The 21,896-nt window shown below is 38.1% G+C and overlaps 1 protein-coding gene across 14 annotated transcripts in view; it reads right to left on the bottom strand.

The window, feature by feature from the left end:
- The window catches only part of NCK1 (NCK adaptor protein 1), a 93,380-nt gene that overhangs the window by 17,037 nt on the left and 54,447 nt on the right, over positions 1–21,896 (bottom strand). For 7 of the 14 annotated variants that reach the window (XM_015445126.4, XM_065539965.2, XM_045386932.3 and 4 more), the window contains one exon: positions 3,576–3,819. In XM_015445126.4, coding sequence (XP_015300612.1) covers positions 3,576–3,801 — 226 coding nt within the window. In that variant the 5' untranslated portion in view covers positions 3,802–3,819. Of the gene's footprint in view, positions 1–1,218; positions 3,820–3,963; positions 4,086–13,396; positions 13,803–21,304; positions 21,396–21,896 lie in introns of those variants that run through there. The other 7 variants (XM_065539962.2, XM_065539963.2, XM_065539964.2 and 4 more) reach the window with 4 other exon arrangements.

Below are 21,896 nucleotides of genomic sequence, written 5' to 3'. Positions count from 1 at the left end.
TCATTTCTGGTTGATTTATGGTCAACATCACTTATGACTTAACCTAGATGTGAAATCCACTGTATTATTAAAAACAATCATCATATACCTCTCCACCAGAATGTAAGATCTGCTTAAGTTAGTATTAGTTTTTCACCCTATGATTTCTGCCTGGCTTGGAGTAGGCTCTCAATAAGAAGGTGTTGATAAACTAATGAGCAAATAAGTAAGTTCTTCCAAGGTAAAACTTACTCAAAAAATGAAAATGCAAAGATCTGAAATTTTAGTAACTCCGCAAAAAGTAAACGGAAGAGACATATTCCAGAGGGAGTCATTAAAGCTAACAAATGAGTCTTCACATTACAATTACAACATTCTTTTTCAACAAAGTGCTTATTCCTTTTCTCTTTTGCCCTTTTCTCTGGAATGTCTTGTCAGGTTACTCTTTGTTTCCTTAGGCTTGTTGTGCGTAAGAGACTTCTATAATAATTCCTCTGTTCATTTTTCTAGAAACACCAAGCAAATGTTCAAGGAGATCAAATCAAGTTCACTATAAGATCATAAGGAGGCTACCAGCAGAACCAGCAGAATTAGGCTCTTATAAATTATTATTAGTACTACTTCATGACCCAAACTCAGTAACAGTCAATAATTCACTATGTATTTTCCTCTTTGTTGTACAGCTGTTCTCATAACTCATATCAAAATATCAAATCTCACATTCATCAAAACATCAATTTCTAGCAATACTACATTAAATAAAAATATTCTGTTTACTAGTGTTTTAATTAAAGATTATGTTTACACTGTTCCTCTAAAAAAAGTAAGTAAAAAGTAGTTTTTAAAAAGTTAATTCAGAAGTTGAGGATGAAGAAATTTGTTCACCTAATCCTTTTTTTCTAATGATTTTAATGTTTACAATTTATTTAATTCATTTCAAATGTCTGTGCTAAGTTGAAAATTACTGAATTAGAACTGCATCAAACTCAAACCAAAGGTTTATATCCTTTCTCTACTTGTTAAAACATTCATGCTAAAACATTTTAAAATTATTTTACTTACCAAGTCCAAACTACAATTTTTGGATATATCACCAATCATCTGGTTTATATTACATAAACATAATATAGTAGCTTACATAAACCCACCAAATAAGAGCTTTCCTTTAAATTTACAAAAGCAGAAAATCTAATTCACAACTTCAAGAAAACAATGGATTTAATAAACAGATTAACTTACTGAAAAAATCTTTAAAGACGTTTAACCAATCCATTTTGAGTAAAAATTCCGTGTTCTATTTTGTCAGTTTGTTAACACAGCTCAGGATAATTCTCAGTGAGCTTCCTGGTCTGTTCTGCAACACTGAAACTTCCCACACCCAATCCATGTGACCTGGCCCACATCCAGGCAATAGAAAATTTGAGGCTTCTCTTTACAAAACTTTTTTTCCTCTAAATTATAACACAGCCTGTATAACAAGTAAATAATCATGGCCAAAAATACGACCTTATTATTCAGACTTATTTTGGAAGAAGCTTTAAAGCACATGTATTTTTTATAGTTAAAATACATTCATGCATTAATCCTTTTGTTTTCTCCTTTTCCTTCTCAACTTTCAAACAATGTCTCCACCAGCACAATCATTGTGAAACAAATACATTAATTACACTGGACATTTAAGTTACCAAAAAGGGGCACAGAAATTATGAGAAAAAGGAAAAGGCTACCTAATGCAAAAGCTGGACTTACATCTCTTTACAGGCTAACTACAGATTACTAACTCAATGTTTCCAAGCACCCTGGAATATAGGTAGTAATAACTGTAATACAGTAATAAAGTTAACAGAGATTTCCTAAGACTTAGAGATAAAACTTTGATAAAACTGTCTCAGTAACATCAGAATGTACTATGGAAGGCATCCCTGGGGTATTAACAAATAATAAAAATTATATCTAAATGGGCTTTTAGATTTATATACAGTAATATCTAATACTGGAATGCTTCCCCCCTTTGCTCTATTAGTTTTTTCACTATGTTTTGTTAATTACTGTCACATTCACTCTAATCCCAAGATACCAGTGTCCTTTTAAAATGGAACAAAAAGTCTATCTGGGTATATGTTAGTACCCTGTGCACTTACCACTATGAGGCACACTTTCTTGAAAGAAATTACCTTAATTTCTCCCAATATCTCTAATCATCATGCTTTAAATAAATGGCCAGTATTTACAAAACCAGTATTCTTGATTCTAACCCTGTTCTCCTCTGCTACTGAAGGAAAATCTCTTTCTGATTTGTCTTCCATCGAAAAACTAAAAATAATGGTTTTAATTGCAAAACTTGAAAGTATTAAAAAAGTTACCTCAGCAGTTAAACATCACCATTATTATATCTACTTAATTATTACCTTTAGAACACTGGAAACATTTTTATCTCAGAAACTGATAATCTATTATTTTATACCTTACTCCAAATTGTACTATATTTTAGTTTTTGCAGTTTTACAATGGTTAGAAACATTAAATATTTGTATTTCATTATTAGAAGAACATTCAAGAATAACAATAATGTTGAATAAGAACAAAAACTAAGTTGGGCATGGTAGTGAGCATCTGTAGTCCCAGCTACTCAGGAGGCTGAGGTGCGAGGGTTGCTTGAGCCCAGGAGTTCAAGTTTGGCCTGGACAACAGAGCAAGACTCCATCTCTACAAAAACCATAAAAAAATAAATAAAAACTAATGTAAAGTAGTGAGTCAACAGTATTTCATATTTATCAGTCATGCTATATTTCTCCCAAACTGCCTGTACAAGGAGAAATTGTACTTTTCTTCTACATGTAGACAAAGAACCATTACACAAATAGCATGTTTGCCTGAACACCAAAAATGAAATTCTGTCCCTCCCAATTCCTTCCTGTCAGCTAAGGAGAGTTTAATTTTTTATTTTACTTTTTTAAAGAAGAGGCCATTCCTTGCCCATGCATATTTCCTTCCTATCAGCTTAGCCAAGTCCAGTGTGAAGTGGGCTCCACTGTCTCAGGCCCTAAGGGAGGGCCAGTAAAAATAAAAAACAAAAACTTTGGAGAAATAAAGACAGGGAAAAAGAGAAACAAAATAGAAAAGAGCTCTGTAGGTGCTAATGTACAGTAATGATCCACAGTTCTCTTATCAAATAGAAAAACAAAATGGTGGGTTTTAAGTGAAGTTCAAAACATAAAGTTATTAGATGTTAAAATTCATTATGTGCCATGTACATAAGTTGCCTTGGTGCCAAAGAGGCAATTCTGCCTATAAGTCTAAACTCCAACAGTCATTCATGGTCCAAAGAGCCCCTGCTAGAAGGTGAGAGTTAGTTCTACTCATTGGCACTACTCTGCCTTGACTTGGAGTGTGGGCCTAGATTTACAGAAACTGCATGTTAACACTTATGACCTTCACTGGTCTTCTGCATTGAACACCTGCTATGAGTCAAACTTACCTAGTCCTTGCCTTTTCAAGTCAATTATGCACACTGCTGCCAGAATTATGTACAAAGAACTAAGTTCCAGGTTTCATTTAAAACAAAGCTGCTTTTCTTTTAATAAAAAATATCTTACCTAAGGTATCTTTTAGGTTTTTTACAATAGATGCTTTCCGAGCACTATTTTTCCTTTCCACATAGTTAGAAGGCACAAAACCTGTTTTATTCATGGAATTTCGAACTCGCCACCAGGACTTAGAATCATCCAGAAGCCATAATCTCTCATTTTTCTTGATATCCAACTCTTGTTCTTGTTGGGCCACATAATCAAATTTGGCTACTACCACCACTTCTTCTGCCATCTTTCAGCAGCTTCAGCACTGTAAACACACGGAAAATATTTTTATGTAAGGTTGAAGTAGTATTAGTTCACATGCTTTTCAAAAGAGACACATCTAAAAATCTAAAGACATAAAGATGAAAAGTAAAAAACATGGAATAAAATACATGAGGCAAATACTAACTTAAAGAGACTGGTGTGGCCATGCACGGTGGCTCATGCCCGTAATCCCAGGACTTTAGGAGGCCAAGGCAGGCAGATCACTTGAGGTCGAGTTTGAGACCAGCTTGGCCAACATGGTGAAACCTCATCTGTACTAAAATACAAAAATTAGCTGTGCGTGATGGTGCACGCCCGCAGTCCCAGCTACTCAGGAGGCTGAGGCATGGGAATTGCTTGAATCTGGGAGGCGAAGGTTGCAGTGAGTCAAGATCGCACCACTGCACTCCAGCCTGGCAGCAGAGGGAGAATCTGTCTCAATCAATCAACCAACCAATCAATAAAGAGACTGGTGCTGCTCTATTAGTATCAAACAAAACTTTAAGGGCAAAAACTATTACTAGCAAAAAAGTTCACTACCCAATGAAAAATATTCTACTCAATGTATGTAATATCTAAACTTTTATGTACCTAACAAGATAGTTCCAAAATATGTTGAGAGAACCACAAGGAGAAACTGACAAAACCATTACCACAGAGGACAATTTTTAACATATTATCAGAGTAATAAAACAATCAAGGAAGTAAAAACAGCCGGGCCTGGTGGCTCACGCCTGTAATCCCAGCACTTTGGGAGGCCAAGGGGGGTGGATCACCTGAGGTCAGGAATTCAAGACTAGCCTGGCCAACATGGTGAAACCCCATCTCTACTAAAGGTACAAAAAATTAGCTGGGCATGGTGGCGGGCACCTGTAATCTCAGCTACTCGGGAGGCTGAGGCAGGAGAATCCCTTGAACCCAGGAGGCAGAGGTTGTAGTTAGCTGAGATCGTGCCACTGCACTCCAGGCCTGGGCGACAGAGCCAAACTCAGTCTGAAAAAACTAACTAACTAACTGACTAACTAACTGACTAACTAACTAACTAAATAAATACACTATTAAGGCTAGAGAAGAACCGATATCACAACCAGTAAGTCTGATTTACAGACTTACTGGTTAATATACAGAATATTGCTTCCAAACAGAATACAAATGAAACACATACAAAAATTAATCAAATGCCAGGCCATAAAGAATGTCTCAACGTTCATGTAACTGGTATCCTACAACCACATTCTCCAACAACCATAACAAAAAGATAACTTTTGAAATACCACATTTGGAAACTTCTAAAAACTAATGAATCTAAGAAGAAATCATATTGAATTTTAAAAATACTTAGAAGTAAATAATTTTAAAAACTATACATCTAACCCTGTGGTATACAGCAAGAGGAGTGTATATAGACAGATTTTCAGTTTTAAATAGTAACATTAAAAAATAAAAAGAGTGGCCGGGCGCAGTGGCTCATGCCTGTAATCCCAGCACTTTGGGAGGCTGAGGTGGGTGGATCACAAGGTGAGGAGATTGACACCATCCTGGCTAACACGGTGAAACCCTGTCTCTACTAAAAATACAAAAAAAATCAGCCGGGTGTGGTGGCAGGTGCCTGTAGACCCAGCTACTTGGGAGGCTGAGGCAGGAGAATGGTTTAAACCCAGGAGGCGGGGCTTGCAGTGAGCCAAGATCGCGCCACTGCACTCCAGCCTGGGCAGCAGAGCGAGACTCCGTCTCAAAAAATAATAATAAAAATAAAATAAAAAAACAAAATTTAAAAAGAGCTAAAAATAAATTAATGAACTGAGTATCTATCTTAAGCAGTTAGAAAAGTTAAAGAAACATTAGAAAAACAAATCCAACTAGAAAATGAGCAAAAAAACACAAAGAGCCATTCACTGAAGATTTACAGATGGCAAATAAGCAGATGAAAAGGTAATCATCATCATTAGGTATTAAGGAAATGCAAATTAAAACCACATTGAGATGTCACTACACACACTTGTCAGAATGGCTAAGAGTGGTAATACCAAATGCTGACAAGGGTAAGCTAAAATTGGATCACTCATACACTGCCGATGAGAGTGTAAAATGGTACAGATACTCTGCAAAATTGTCTAACAGCTTCTCGTAAAACTAAACATGCAACTACCATATAACCCAGCAACTGTACTCCTGGGTATTTATCCCAGAGAAATGAAGACTTATGTTTACATTTTACATGAATAACAGCAACTTTATTTCTAACAGTCAAACACCAGAAACCACCCAGATGTCCTTCAACAGGCAAATAATTAAACTGGTACGTTCATACCAAAAAGGAACAACTGATGCACAAAACCTGAATGAATCTCCAGGGAATTATAATTGCTCAGTGAAAAAAGCCAATCTCAAAGGTTAACTATATGACTCCATTTATATAAAACCCTCAAAATGACAAAATATGGAAATTAGAAACAGATTAGTAGTTGCCAGGGTTAACGGGGTAGTGGGAACAGGAGGGAAGTAAGTATGGCTATAAAAGGGCAACATGAAGAAATTTTGTAATATTCTTGTGATATTGTACTATACTTCTGCCAGATGTATTACCAGTGGAGGAAAACAAACACTGGATTTCACAATAAGTTCTAAAGTTTTCAGAATTGCATGTGGATCTATAATGATCTCAAAATAAAAAGTTTTATTAAAGTAAAAACTGAAAGAGAAAACACAAATAGTCAAAAAGTATTCAAAATATCCTGAATATCTTTATAATTAAAGAAATGAAAACTAAACTGAAATACCATACTTTATCAGGGTGACAAAAGTATCACCAATATTATCTAGTGCTCCCCAGAATGTACAAAAATAGCATTCTACATTACTGGTATAATAACTAAAAATTTATATAATGCTTTTAAGTCTTTTAGTTATGGCACTTTTCAACATATACAGAAGAGAGCAATAGTATAATGAACCCTATACCTATCACCCAACTTTATCAATATTATGACTTGTGGTTGGTTCAGCTATCCCCCTAATTTTTGGTGGGGGAACTGGAATCCCATGATTTCATTAAGTACTAACAGATTAAAAACCCATACCCCTTAAAAATGAACAAATCAAGGGCTCTTGACCTTTTCCCCTTTCTAACTCATTTATGCCAGAGATTGCAATTTGTGTGTATGTGTGAAAAATCAGACCTTGGTAATGACTTTGAGTGGGATATAAATAACTCTCACAAGCTTAGCATTCCAATAATGGAACACTAGGCAGAAATGGGTTAAGCCATGGACCTCCCCTCCTCCTGCCTTCCAGCAGTGTGGTGAAACACAGAACCTCTACTCACAATGTTTTTGATGCATAAAAATACACAAGATTGCAAATAAGTCAATTATACTAAAATTAAATTATCAGTATATTTTCCAAAGCTCATTTTGAAAAGGTGTTTCTTTATTAAGAACTCCTGCAACACTTACTTCATCTAATGCTAATATTCAATTTTTGCTGAGTGTATTTTTTTAAACATTTCTTACAGTTGGTGTGAACTGGAATCCAAACTAAGTCGATATACTGTACTTAAGCTGATATGTTTTAAGTCTCTGACACCATTCTCTTTCCCCACTCTATGTCATTTATTTAAGAAGCTGGCTTCATTTGTCCTGTAGCATTTCCCACATCGTGAGTTTGGCTAATATGTATTTTCATGGTGTTCCTCTATCCCTCTATCCCTCTATCCCCTATAAACTCGTAATTATTTCTAGAGGCTTTGCTTTTTCTAGGTCGTTTTGTCATTGTTGCAAGAATAATTCGTAAGTATTCTTGTGTACTTCTTACTGCCATTTATTAGTAGGCACATTATGTCTGCCTGAACCGTTTTCTGTGATGTTAAGACTGAATGGTAGATTTGTAGCACTGAACTGATTTATCCATTATAAAGTTCCCCCATCAAACCTCTACCCAATGGTTTTACCTACCACTGATCACTGCCTAGATCAACTATTTCAAAAATGATGATACGCTAGCTCTACCTGCTTTCAGAAACTGTGATTATTCTCGAAGAAAAATTTTGCCTAATTGTTCTATTACCCTAAGACATACAACCTTACAGAAAAGGTAGAATACATACTTCTGTGTGGTTATGACACCAACTGCACGTAGAGTTAAGCTCACTAGTTTCCATTTTTTGAAGATCACTTTATTTTCCCTTTTAAAATGTAATTGTTTCGTAATTATGTAAAACATTTGGATGGTTCTAAAAGCTAAACTATCAAGCAAGGTAGAGGTTTAAATATCAAACATGTTTCAACATTATGTTTAATAGTGTTTATATTAATGTTTAAACATTAAATATGTTTAAATATCAAACATATTTAAAACACTTAGAGGTCTTCTTCCATACCTTCTCTTATCTCTCTCCTCTCCCATCCACCCAACTGGACAGTCATTTATTTGTTTTGGTTTATGTTTCTATTTTTTTAAAAAAATATTTTAAGGAAAGCATTCAAGAAAATATATAAGAAAATTAAAAATTCTAATTTTTATCTACCCCCACAACAAAACACACACACACATGCACACAGGTGCGCATGCACACGCATACACACAGGCATAGACTATACTGTCTGAATCTTTTCATTTTTAGTTTAACTATATATCCTTAAGATCATTCCACAGCAGCATATGAGACTTCCTTTACTAATATATCTACTACTTCTAACAATTGCAGAGTGCTTCATCATTATGTAAATAGCACTTTCTTCAACTAGACCTTACTGAAGGTTAATGGGTTGTTTCTAATTTTCTGGGATTAAATAATGCTGCAATGAACAGCCTCATATACATGTCATTTTGATTTTGTTAGTGTACCTTTGGGTTGGAATCATAGAAGAATGCTGAGTTATAGCTAAGGTTTGTATAGTTTTGTGAGATATTGCTAAATTCTGTATTCATAAACTATTTTTTAAAATTCCTAATACAATATATCAGTGATTATTTCCCCACAGCCTTGCCAACAAACTATGTTGTCAATCTTTTGGATTTTTGCCAATCTAATAGGGGAGAAATAGTGTTTCAGAGTTGTAATTTGTATTTCTCTTATTACAGTGATATGTTTTCCCATATTTAAGGGATATTTACTTTTGTCTGTGTGAACTATTTGTTCATATCTTTCCCCCATATCCTAGAATAATGACTCCAACTCCATAAAGTTCCTTACCTGAAAAGGTTCCACACAGCCAGAATTTACCATTTGTTCCAGCCAAAATCTGGTGATAGGCAGACTGGTTGCCTGAACCCCCATTTAGAGCAGTTACCTTAGAAAGCTTGAAATTATAAATCCCTTCTCTGCCCCTTTGTGACATAAATCTTCTACCATCGAGAACTATCTTCTCAAGGACCTGAGAACTATCTCTTTGAAATGCAAACAATCAAAAAGATAACTTTCACTTTTGTTCCCAGTCCCTGGTGAGTGGGTAAGGGCCAAACATTGGTGGGCCTAATTTGCATCACTGCCTCCTGTCATAAATACAAGTTTGTTTCTCTTCCAGATAAATGCCAATAACAAACCCAGATTGCCTACTCACATGGACTACCTACTCCCCTTAAAAACCACTCACTGGCCGGGCATGGTGGCTCACTCCTGTAATCCCAGCACTTTGGGAGGCCGAGGCGGGCGGATCACAAGGTCAGGAGATTGAGACCATCCTGGCCAACATGGTGAAATCCAGTCTCTACTAAAATACAAAAAAATTAGCCAGGTGTGGTGGTGTGTGCCTGTAGTCCCAGCTACTCAGGAGGCTGAGGCAGGGGAATCGCTTGAGCCTGGGAGGCAGAGATTGCAGTGAGCTGAGATCACGCTACTGCACTCCAGCCTAGCGACAGAGACAGACTCCATATCAAAACAAAAACAAAAACAAAACAAAAAAATCACCTTTCTTTTCCTTAGCAATGTCTTTCCCTTAGTACACTCAACCCTTAAAAAGTCTCTTCCCCTTTTGTTTTGGCCAAAGTGAGTTGAGTTCACACTGGACTCTCTTCCCTACTGCAGTAGTTAGTTAATAAAATCTATCCTTACCATTTTAACTAGTGTCCAGTTTACCTTTGACATCTATAATTCTAGTTATGGACCAACGTAAGTACTGGGCTCTCCCAAATTGGAAATGCATGGAATATCCAAAGAAGCATCACAAAGGCATTAAGAAATGAAGTACAATATAAACACCACTGAAGCCCCACGCATCCCTCCATAAAGCAAAGACGCAAACACCACAGCAAAAGTTTAGAAAATGAAACCACTATTGGAACTACTGCCCACAGTTCCTCTGCTTCCTAGATCCTATGTCTTACTTTTTCTTGCTTTACCCTTTGTTTTGCTGGAGCACGTCCTCTAGTTGTTTCCTGAGTTAAGAATATATTGGAATTAAATTTTTTTAGAATGTGTATCTGAAAATGATTTTGTTCTCTCATACATGATTGGTAGTTTGGCTATCTATATACAGGGGACTTATTGTTTAATGGGTACAGAGTTTAAGTTCTGCAAGATGAAGATTATTCTAGAAATAGACGGTTGTACAACAATGTGAATATACTTAATGCCAATATTTTCAGCCAGGTGAACCAGGAAAAGGAGTCATAATGGATTAAGGTCCATCCTAACGACCTCATTTTACCTCAGTTACCTCTTTGAAGATACTATATCCAAATATAGTCACATTATGAACTACTAGGGGTTAGGACTTCAGTGTGTGAATTTTTGAAGGGACAAAATTCAGTTCATAACATTTGTTTTTACCACAATTTTTTAGAAATTTAAAAATATCATTACAATAAACTATAAGGCCATTTATGCGTAATTCCCATATAGTACAGTAAGAATTAATGTACTTACATGTTAATTATGACATTAAATTCATTATGTTACATGTTTTCATAATTGGTGGTTTATATCTAATTTGCCCATAATTTGGCAAGATTATTTATTGCTCTTACTTTTGTAGTCACATAATGGCTTCTTTCTTTAGATAAAATGTAATAATCTTCAGATTATAGGATGATACTGATCTTGGATCAGTTTATTATAGTTCAGAGGGGTAATAAAAGTAATATTTTGTAATGTCTAACAAAATAACCATATAGAGAGTAATGTCATATATCTAAGACATTTATAAGTTTGTTGAAGAAACAGAATTATAGTTGAGGTTTTTTTTAAAGAGCAAACTTTTTGCCTATCTTTCTTTATTCTCATTCCTTGGCTCTGTCTCCTAGTCTCTACTAACCTCAGTAAACATTTGTTGAGTGAATAAGTGAATAAATTGTGCTATGCACAGTACTTTTGCCTTTGTCATTGTTTTGTGCCTTCTCATACTGGGGATGATTTCAAAGTGATATTTCCAAAAGTCGACAGAATTAGATGGAATTTTATTTGACGTACACTGTTTTAGAAAAAAAAAAAACCTAATTTTTAAGTAGCCTTTATTTCTGACTAGCCTGTAATTTTTTGTTTTCCCAGTGGAGGGATCTGTTTCATCAGTTGTTTCATTAGTAAGAGTATTTACCAATATAAATTACTTGATGAGATACTAAGGTTTAAAAAGTTGAAGAGAATAAAATCATCTTATGAATTGCCTTGTCTTTTTGCATTACCTACAGCATATCCAAGTTAGTTAATCGGGGACTTTTTCCCCCTTCATTGTTTACTGCGAGATCTGTACCCCAACCAAACTTCCGGACTTAGTCACTTGGGTATTGTTACTTAGCTGATTCTTATCAGAAGCAGGAAATTGTCAAGTTATGTGTTAAAGTACAACAGAATCCAAAACTGAACAAGAGATTTCCCTTTAGAATTTTATTTTATTGCTAGCTGGTTCCTTACATTTTCCTTAGAGTATAACTACTGACTTGCCAAAAAAGGTCCTATTTATCATGACCTATATACACAGCAAACAGTATCCCTCCTCAGAGTTTACACATCATACACAATATGACTGACTAAATGATTTGACAAACTTGGTATCATTAATATATAGCTATACCTACAGAATTTATAAAAGTAGCTTGGGAAAAAACATGTTTTGTCTAGCATTATTCATGTATTTACATTAGCAGTTCTCTAAGAAAGGGTTACTAAAATGGATCTCTTAAGGAGTCTATGGAGCCAAAACTATTTTCATAATACTAGGATGTTAATTTCCTTTTTCACTGGAGATTCCAGAGGCTACATGAAATTCAATTACATTGTCAGTATTTGTAAGATCTGCAAAACTCTGTCAATATATATTGAGAAATGATACATAACAGATGGATAAAAATAGGGCCATATTTTTTTTTGCTGTTTATTTTACATACAGTGACATTTATACTGTTTGGTGTGAATAAAATTTGACAAACACTTAAGAGTTATGTAATCGCCGCCATAATCTAAATAAGAACAGTTCTATCACTCCCTCTCAAGAAAAAAAAAAAGAATTGCTTCTTGCTTTGTATTCAAACCCATCCCCAACCATCAGTTTGTGACAACTATTGATCTATTTTCTGTCCCTATGTAGTTTTGCCTTTTCCAGAATGTTATATGTAGCTGCTGAGTCTGGCTTTTCCAGTTAACATAATGTATTTGCTTCATTTGTGGTGTTGTGTAAATCAGTACGTCATTCCTTTTTAGCACTGAGTAGTCCATTGTATGGATCAACCATCATTTATTTAATGAGAATTTTATAAATTTCAAGAAAAACTAAGTTAAACAAGAAAAGAAATTTAATCATATGAGGTAAGCCAGTAATAAACAATACTCACATGGTTACATGGTGATTAATGAAAACACTGAATATATATCATTTTATCAAGAAAATGAGGCCAAGAAAGGTTACATGAATTAATACAGCTGGCCTTCAGTATCTAAGGCAGGACTGTCCAATATTTTGGCTTTCCTGGGCCACATTGGAATAACTGTCTTGGGTCACACATAACATACACTAAACTAACGATAGCTGATAAGCTTAAAATAATCACCAAAAAATCTCATCATGTTTTAAGAACGTTTATGACTTTGTGTTGGGCTGCATTCAAAGCCATCCCGGGCTGCATGCAGCCCACAGGCCACAGGTTGGGTAAGCTTAATCTAAGGGAAATCAGTTACAGTTTCCTCCTCTTCAATACCAAAATCCAGAGATGCTTAAGTCTCTTATATGAAAATGGCCTAGTATTTGTACATAACCTATGCACAACCTCATGTATACGTTGTCATCTCTAGATTACTTATAATACTTAATATAATAAAATGTGAATAGTTGTTTCACTGTATTGGGTTTTTTGTTTGTATATTTTAATTAGCGTTTCTTTTTTTTTCCAGAATGTTTTTTACTTGTGGTTGGTTGAATCTGTGGATGCAGAACCCAGATATATGGAGGGCTGACTGTATCTTCATCTATCTTAATAGAAATGAACTAAAAGATAATACATATATATATATTATTTAGACACGTATCTGTGTCCGGAATTGGTGGGTTCTTGGTCTCACTGACTTCAAGAATGAAGCCACGGACCCTCACGGTGAGTATTTTTTTATTTTACTTTATATTTTTTTTGAGACGGAGTCTGGCTCTCACCCGGGCTGGAGTGCTGTAGCATGATCTTGGCTCACTGCAAGCTCCGCCTCCTGGATTCACGCCATTCTCCTGCCTCAGCCTCCTGAGTAGCTGGGACCACAGGCACCTGCCACCACGCCTGGCTAATTTTTTGTATTTTTAGCAGAGATGGGGTTTCACCGTGTTATCCAGGATGGTCTGGATCTCCTAATCTCGTGATCCGCCCACCTCGGCCTCCCAAGTGTTACAGGTTTTAAAGGTGATATGTCCAGAGTTTGTGCCTTCAGACGTTCAGATGCGTCTGGAGCTTCTTCCTTCTGGTGGGTTCATGGTCTTCCTGACAGCAGTGAAGCTGCAGACCGTCCTGGTGAGTGTTACAGCTCATAAAAGCAGCATGGACCCAAACAGTGAGCAGCAGCAAGATTTACTGCAAAGAGGGAAAGAACAAGGCTTCCACAGTGTGGAAGAGAACCTGGTTGCCCCTGCTGGCTCAGGCAGCCTGCTTTTATTTCCTTATCTGACAAACCCCACCCCCCCGCCCCCCCCGCCCCCCCCCCCCGCCCCCCACATCCTGCTTATCGGTCCATTTTACAGAGAGTTGATTGGTCCGTTTTGACAGAATGCTGAGTGGTCCGTTTTGACAGAGTGCTGATTGGTGCATTTACAATCCTTGCGCTAGACACAGTGCTAGACAGAGAAGTTCCCCAGGTCCCCACTAGGTTAGCTAGACCCAGAGTTAGCTAGACACAGAGTACCAATTGGTGTATTTACAAACCTTGAGTCAGACACAGAGTACTGATTGGTGTATTTACAAACCCTGAGCTAGACACAGAGTGCTGATTGGTGCGTTTACAATCCTTGAGCTAGACACAGAGTGCTGATTGGTGTATTTATGATCCTCTAGCTAGACCTAAAAGTTCTCCAAGTCCCCACCAGATTAGCTAGATACAGACTGCTGACTGGTGCACATACAATCCTCCCGCTAGATACAAAAGTTCTCCAAGTTCCCAACCGGCTCAGGAGCCCAGCTGGCTTCACCTAGTGGATCCTGCACCGGGGCTGCAGGCGGAGCTGCCAGCCAGTCTCAAGCCGTGCCTGCACTCCTCAGCCCTTGGGCTGTCGATAGGACTGAGCTCCACGGAGCTGGGGGCGGCGCCCGTCGGGGAGGCTCTGGCCTAGCGGGAGCCCACAGCAGGGGCGGAGCTCAGCCAGGGCGGGATGCAAGTCCCGGGCCCTGCCCCCTGGGGAGGCAGCTAAGGCCCAGCAAGAATTTGAGTGCAGCACCGGCAGGCGGCACTGCTGGGGAATGCGGCGCAACCTCTGCAGCTGCTGGCCCGGGTGCTAAGCCCCTTACTGCCCGGGGCCGGCGGAGCCCGCTGCTCCGAGTGCGGGGCCCGCTGAGCCCGCGCCCGCCAGAATTCGCCCTGGCCTGTGAGCGCCACGCGCGCAGCCCGGGTTCCCGCCCGCGCCTCTTCCTCCACACCTCCTGGCAAGCAGAGGGAGGCAACCCTGCCTCCGCCAGCCCAGAGAAGGGCTTCCACAGTGCCGTGGAGGGCTGAAGGGCGGGCCAAAGGGCTCCTCAAGCGCCGCCAGAGTGGACGCCGAGGTTGAGGAGGTGCTGAGAGTGAGGGCTGCTAGCACATTGTCAACTCTCCTATCTATAAAGAGTATCAGAAGAAACAGCTTTAAAAAATTGAAAGCGATTACCCATTGAGTCAAGGCAGAGGATAAACAAGGGGGAGAACAAAGAAACGCTAGCTATGTCTGTGGCACTATTTGGGACTTTATGTTCATATACTACTTTGATAATTTTAAAAAATAATGTAGAAAATCTCAATGACTCCTTAAAAATCAAAATTAAGTCAATGAAAATTAAGCTACTTTTAAGCTATACCAGCATCCATTCTCTCTTCTTTTTGTAACAATATCTCAACTTTCTTCTGATTAACTATTCTCCACAACCCCATCCCCCAATTCTATTTCTAAATTATTCAGGTAGAGTTCCATCAACTCAGGAGCAGAATATGCAACTCACCGCATGATCAATCAGAATGTTAAATTCCCTTATTCTTGTGACTAATTCAAGAATGAACTTAAAACCCAAGTTATTCACTCAGAAAGACTCCTGGAATGTCTGTAGGAGCTACTGGAAAGATACTCTCTTTTCCCAATGGCCTTAACTTGGCAGCATGAAAACTTCAGAGTAGATGTCACCATGTAAAACCTGACAATGAAGCTGAGAGGATTAAATTCCATTTTTTGAGCCCCGAGTCTAGTAAATTCTCAATCCAGATTCTATGTGAAGTTTTCATTATGTAAACCAAAAATTACCTGCCTGCTAAAACAAAACAAATAAGGAAAATATACAGAACAATAGGCACCTGGACTGAAGAGTATCAAATTTAAAAGAGAAAAAAAAAAAAAAAAAAAAACCAAACTCTGTATGAAAGATTCCAGATGGAGAAAAATGAACAAAAGGATAAAAACGTCAGAGGGAGAATTAAGGAAACCCTAACACTAGCAATAACAGATATTCCCAGTTTTACAACATGTATGTCTACATTTTGGATTGGGCTTAATGAAAGCTAAGAATGAATGCTATATGGAGCTTATAAACAACCAAACTACTGATTTTACCATATTTACCAGTTATTTTTGAGGTCCTACTAATATGTGCCAGGTACAGTATGAGCTATATAGCTTACAAAGCTAAATCAAGTATAGTGTCTATCCTGGAAAAGCTTTCAGGCTTGTGGGAAAAGTTCTGTATTCCTTGTTAATATTATTTTATCTATACTGCTAACTGACTTTAAACTTATCCTGATTCCATCAGCATCATAAACTATGCCAACTGCACATTTGTAAATTAGGTCCAATGTGCAGCTACCTGTTCATACATTTAGCCAACTCTGGCTGGATCAATAAAACCACCCATCTTTTCACTTTATAAACTCTTAGCTCCCAGAATCCTCCATATAAACAATTTATTTTTAAATGTAATGTAAAAACAAATGGCCTGCCTTGAACTCTAAAGGTGTAAACAACAAAAAGAATAATGATCCTGGGGACAGGCCAGGTGTCAGGTATAAAACAGGACAGATCCAGAGAAGCAGCATAAGAAATTTATACCCACTGGTTGTAAGATACAGACTGTGGATTCTGGTTTTATTCTCCTCACAAAGGGTGATGCCAAAAAGGGAAGCACTAATATTGGGGGAGAGCTTACTGATGTATTTGTCATCCATTGTGAAGGTTCTGGGAATTACCTTCCTGAGGCATGGAAGCAGAGATTTTATTCAACCTAAACCACCTCTAACTCGTAAGTGCTGTGGGAAAGAACTGTTATAAATAAAGAAACATGACGGTTTACCTAAGGAGAACTGACCTAAGTAACTCGACCCTCAAAAATAAAACAGGAGTCACAAACTAGAAACCAGAGGCATGATGGGAAAAGTGTAAGAGATGAGCTATCCTTTATTTCCCTTTTACTATTATCTCTAAATTGCTTCCATATTTGGTTACATGGGCTGTAAGGTAGAGGGCACTAGGAAGACTGTCTAGATTCTCCAATTTTCCAAAAGCTGGAGAAGACTCCCCCCCCCAAAGGATTGTGAAGGTTAAAACAACTTTAAAGATGCAAAGTAAAATATAGTCTCTGAGATATGATTCAAGGAAAAAATAAGAATAGGAACCAGGCCAAGCCTGAGAAGGATCTATGAGGCTTAACATAGACAGGGGTGTCCAATCTTTTGGTTTCCTTGGATCACACTGGAAGAAGAATTATCTTGGGCCACACATAAAATACACTAATGATAGCTGATTCGGGGGCGGGGGGAAGGGCTCATAATATTTTAAGAAAGTTTACAAATTTGTGTTGGGCCACATTCAAAGCTGTCATGGGCCGCATGCTGCCCATAGGTTGGACAAGCTTGACATAGAACATGTCACATTGTTCTCACATAAACTGAAGCAATGCTCCACAGGTGCCTGCAAACTGTTGATTACTGCACACACAGGGACTAATTCATAAGGGAAAATTCTTCTTCTGTAACACCCCATCTAGCTCCTTCAGACTATCCCTAAATGTCTCAGTATTATTTGACATTTTATACTATGTTTACCTATTACATATGAATTTACATTTGAAATTACATATGAAATTACAAATGTACAATTTTTCACCTTAGGCAACTTGTTTATCTTACCCTAGTTTTCAGCCCTGTTTGGCTGCCCCTATAAGCAAAATATGCTTATAATAAATTCAGTTTCCCTCCTAGCCACACACTCGGGTTGTAGCCACTGCTCTGCCATTAGTTATCACTCAGGGCCTGTCATACCAACCTCCCAGAAACTCCATTTCCTTATCTACAACATAAGGGAATTGAACTGGATAATATAAAAAAAGTCTCTTTTACTGTTAAAATTACAATTTCAATTTTTTGAACTAAACAAACTTAGTTTTGTTTTCTAAGTTTTTCATTACATTAAACCCTCATTATTCTGATCCTTACTCTTCTAATCTAATTATCATATTTCAGTGTCACTCCAAGTTATACATATTTCCAAAAGAATATACACAAACTAACATAGAGGACCCTAAGACTATAATTTCCCCATGCTTTACATTATTATTAAGGTTTAGATTGTGTCATCTCTTCTAGTAAGCATATTCATAAAACCTGAATATGCTTACTTCAATGTTCTCTCCAAATCTCATGTTGAAATTTAATCTCCATCTTGGAAGTGGGGCCCAATGGAAGGTGTCTGGGTCGTGGAAGTGGATCCCTCATGAATACATTACTGCCATCCCTCTTGAGTGAGTTCACATACATAAAACCTGTGTTAACCCGAAATATCAGACATATTTAACTTATGACTAATCATAACATTTGAGTATTTTTCATATTAATTGCTGCACTTAATTCCAGTTCCCCCTCATGCCTTAAATGAATTTATGTCATTTTTATCATAAAATGGTTTTAGGACTCTACCACTTAGCCCTAGATACGGTTTGGATTTGTGTCTCCATCCAAATCTTATGTCGAATTGTAATCCCCAGGTGACTGGAGATGACTGTGAGATGACTGGATCATGGGAGCAGATTTCTCCCCTTGTTGTTCCGTGATAGTTGTTCCACGATGAGTTATCATGAGACCTGGTTGTTTAAAAGTATTTGGCTAGGCCGGCACAGTGGCTTACGCCTGTAATCCCAGCACTTTGGGAGGCTGAGGCGGGCAGATCACCTCGGGTCAGGAGTTCAAGACCAGCATGGCCAATGTGGTGAAATCCTGTCTCTACTAATAATATAAAAGTTAGCCAGGCATGGTGGTGCACACCTGTAATCCCAGCTACTCGGGAGGCTGAGGCAAGAGAATTGCTTGAACCTGGGAGGCGGAGGTTGCAGTGAGCCAAGATGGCTCCACTGCACTCCAGCCTGGATGACAGAGTGAGATTCCATCTCAAACAAAAAAAAAAAGTAAGTGTTTGGCACCTTCACCTTCACTCTCTTCCTTCTGCTCTGGCCATGCTTCCTATACAGCCTGAGAAAACTGTGAGCCTTTTAAACCTCTTTTCTTTATAAATTACCCAGTCTCATGTAGTTCTTTATAGCAACATAAGAGTAGACTAATACAGCCCTATTAAAGTTTATCATGTCTCCCATTGTCATTTTGGCCTATGCATGCCATAAGACCTACTGGAGTTACAGGGAACCAGTACACTCCGTACATTCTTACTTAAAAATCCTGGGTATACAAGAACTTTGCAACTTCTACAATATTATTGCATAGACACACCTTCATACACTTTTCCCTGCAATACTTTCTGCTTCTGTGATCTATAATTCAAGAAAAAGTACCACCATAAATCCAGTAGTCTGGATTAGTTAATGCTACTACGTCAACCCCCCACAGACCCAATCATGTCCCTTTTATCTTCTTAACAGGACTCAAATGAATCCATGTATCTCCATTCTCACTACTACTACACCTTAGTAGTAATGCGACCTACTTGGTGGAGCCTCCTTAAGGTGTGTATTAGTCCGTTTGTGTTGCTACAAAGGAATGCTTGAGGCTAATCTATAAAGAAAAAAGGCATATTTGGCTCACAATTATCATGGCTAGAAAGTTCAAGATTGGGCATCTACATCTGGTGAGGAGCTCAGAAGGCTTCCACTCATGAGAGATGGCAAAGACAAGCCAGCATGTACACAGATCACATGATGAGAGATGAAGCAAGAGAGAGAACGGGGAGGTATCAGGCTCTTTTTAACAACTGGCTCCCACAGGAACTAACATAGTGAGAACTCACTTACTTAAGAGGGATGGCAGTAATGTATTCATGAGGGATCCACTCCCACGACCCAAACACCTCCCAACAGGCACTACTTCCAACATGGGGATCAAATTTCAACATGAGATTTGGAGAGAACATTCAAACCATAGCAAGTGATCTCCCAGTTTCAAGTCCCAGTATATTCTAGCTGGAAGCATTTAGTTGTCACATTAGGGGGCAAGAAAGATCTGAAACACAAATTCCTCCTATAAATGTTTGCTAACTGAAGATGAAAGCTAAATAAAAGGTCTCAAACGGATTTTGAGTGATAATGAATTTACTATTCTTGAGTTCCTCAAAATTAAGGAGAAAAAGAACTCTTCTAACTCTAATGAAACTTTTAAAAAATGTATTAGAGGATTCTGGGGAGAAAGCAGAGTAGGAAGCAACAAGAATCTCCTCTCTACCTAGACAACAATTGTACTAGTATAATCTGTCTTATGTAAATATTTTGGAACTTTGGAGCACATTCTAAGGCTTGCAATTTCCAGGGAAAGGGTTAGAAATAAACTGCTGTTACTTTTAGTCAATTTCACCTCTTAGTTCAGCAGTGACTACCCATTCCCCAATCCCCAGGCAGACATGCATGTGTTCCACAGCTTTAGGGCAATAAGGCCTGTCCTCCAACTATCAGGTATCTATGCTCTGACAGCTAAATGTGCTTTCTGATTACTGAGATACATACACAGAAGCAGGCAACTACTGATTCACCTCCCTCCCAATAGTTAGAGGCCACTGCTCCCCGCAGCCAGGCTGAAGGGGATTTAAAAGACCAGTGCCTTTTATTGTTCTTTCTTCATTTTTCTCTTTCTCCCTTTTTGGAAGCCAGACATTAAAGGACTAGGACATTCAGAAGCAGCCATATAAACGGGAATTTAGAAAATCACTGTGCATGTCCAGGAAAAACCAAAGGCTTGAAGATCTGAGATAGCCTACGACAATCAAAAAACAAAAAGGGCTGGGTGCAGTTGCTCAAACTTGTAATTGCAAGACTTTGAGAGGCCACAGGGGGAGGACTGCTTGAGCCTAGGAGTTCTAGACAAGCTTGGGCAACATAGTGAGACCCTGTTTCTACAAAAAATAAAAAATTAGGCAGGCATACTGGCACATACTTACAGTCCCAGCTACTCAGGAAGCTGAGGCAGGAGGATCCTTTGAGCCCAGGAGGTCAAGGCTACAGTGAGCCAAGATCATGCCACTGCACTCCAGCCTGGGTGACAAAATGAGACTCCCAAAAAACAAAAGCAAGCGCACCAAAAAAAAAACCCCAGCAAATCCTGAGGAAAGGAGACAATCTGATTTCCAGAGTTACCACATTAGCAGATTCAAATGTCCAGTTTTCAACAACAAAAAGGGACACAAAGAAATGGGAAAGTATGGCCTATATGAAGGAAAAAAATAAACCAACAGAAAACTTCCCAGAGAAAGATCAGAAGATGGGCCTAACAGACAATGACTTTAAAAAAGCTACCTTAAAGGTATGCAAAGAACTAAAAGAAGACACAGAGAAAGGCAAGCAAATAATGTACAAAGAAAGTAGGAAGATGAGTAAAGAGATAGAAAACCTCGAAGGAGGCTGGGTGCAGTGGCTCACACCTGTAATCCTTGTATTTTGGGAGGTTGAGGCAGAAGGATCACTTGAGCCCAGGAGTTCAAGACCAGTGTGGTAAACAGCAAGACCCTGCTTCTACAAAAAATAAAAATAAAAATAAAAATTAGCCAAGCATAGCAGCAAAAGTATTTCCAGCTACTCAGGAAGCTTAAGTAGGGGGACTGCTTGAGCCCAGGAGTTTGAGGCTGCAGTGAGCCCATGAACTATGATCACACAACCAAACTCCAACCTGGGTGACAAACTGAGACCCTGTCTTTTAAAAAAAAAAAAAAAAAAAAAAAAAAAAAAAAAAAAAGAGAGGAGGGAAAAAATCTCAAAGGAAACTAAAAAGAAACTGCGGAGCTCCTGAGGGCAATAACTAAAATGGGAAATTCACTGCAGGGATTCAAATAAAGATTTGAGCAGGCAGAAGAAAGAATCAGCAAGTGTGATGATAGGGCAACATAAAAAAAAAAAAGACTGAAGAAAAGTGAACAGAGGCAAACACACACTGTCAAGAGAACCAACATATACATTATGGGAGTGCCAAAAGAAGAGGGGCAAAGAGATTATTTGAAAAACTAATGGCTACCAGCC

The sequence above is a fragment of the Macaca fascicularis genome, chromosome 2 (genome assembly GCF_037993035.2).
Source record: "Macaca fascicularis isolate 582-1 chromosome 2, T2T-MFA8v1.1".
NCBI classification, from domain to species: Eukaryota; Metazoa; Chordata; class Mammalia; order Primates; family Cercopithecidae; genus Macaca; species Macaca fascicularis.
Note: the sequence above shows the minus strand (reverse complement) of the source record. Positions and strands in the feature narration are given on the sequence as shown.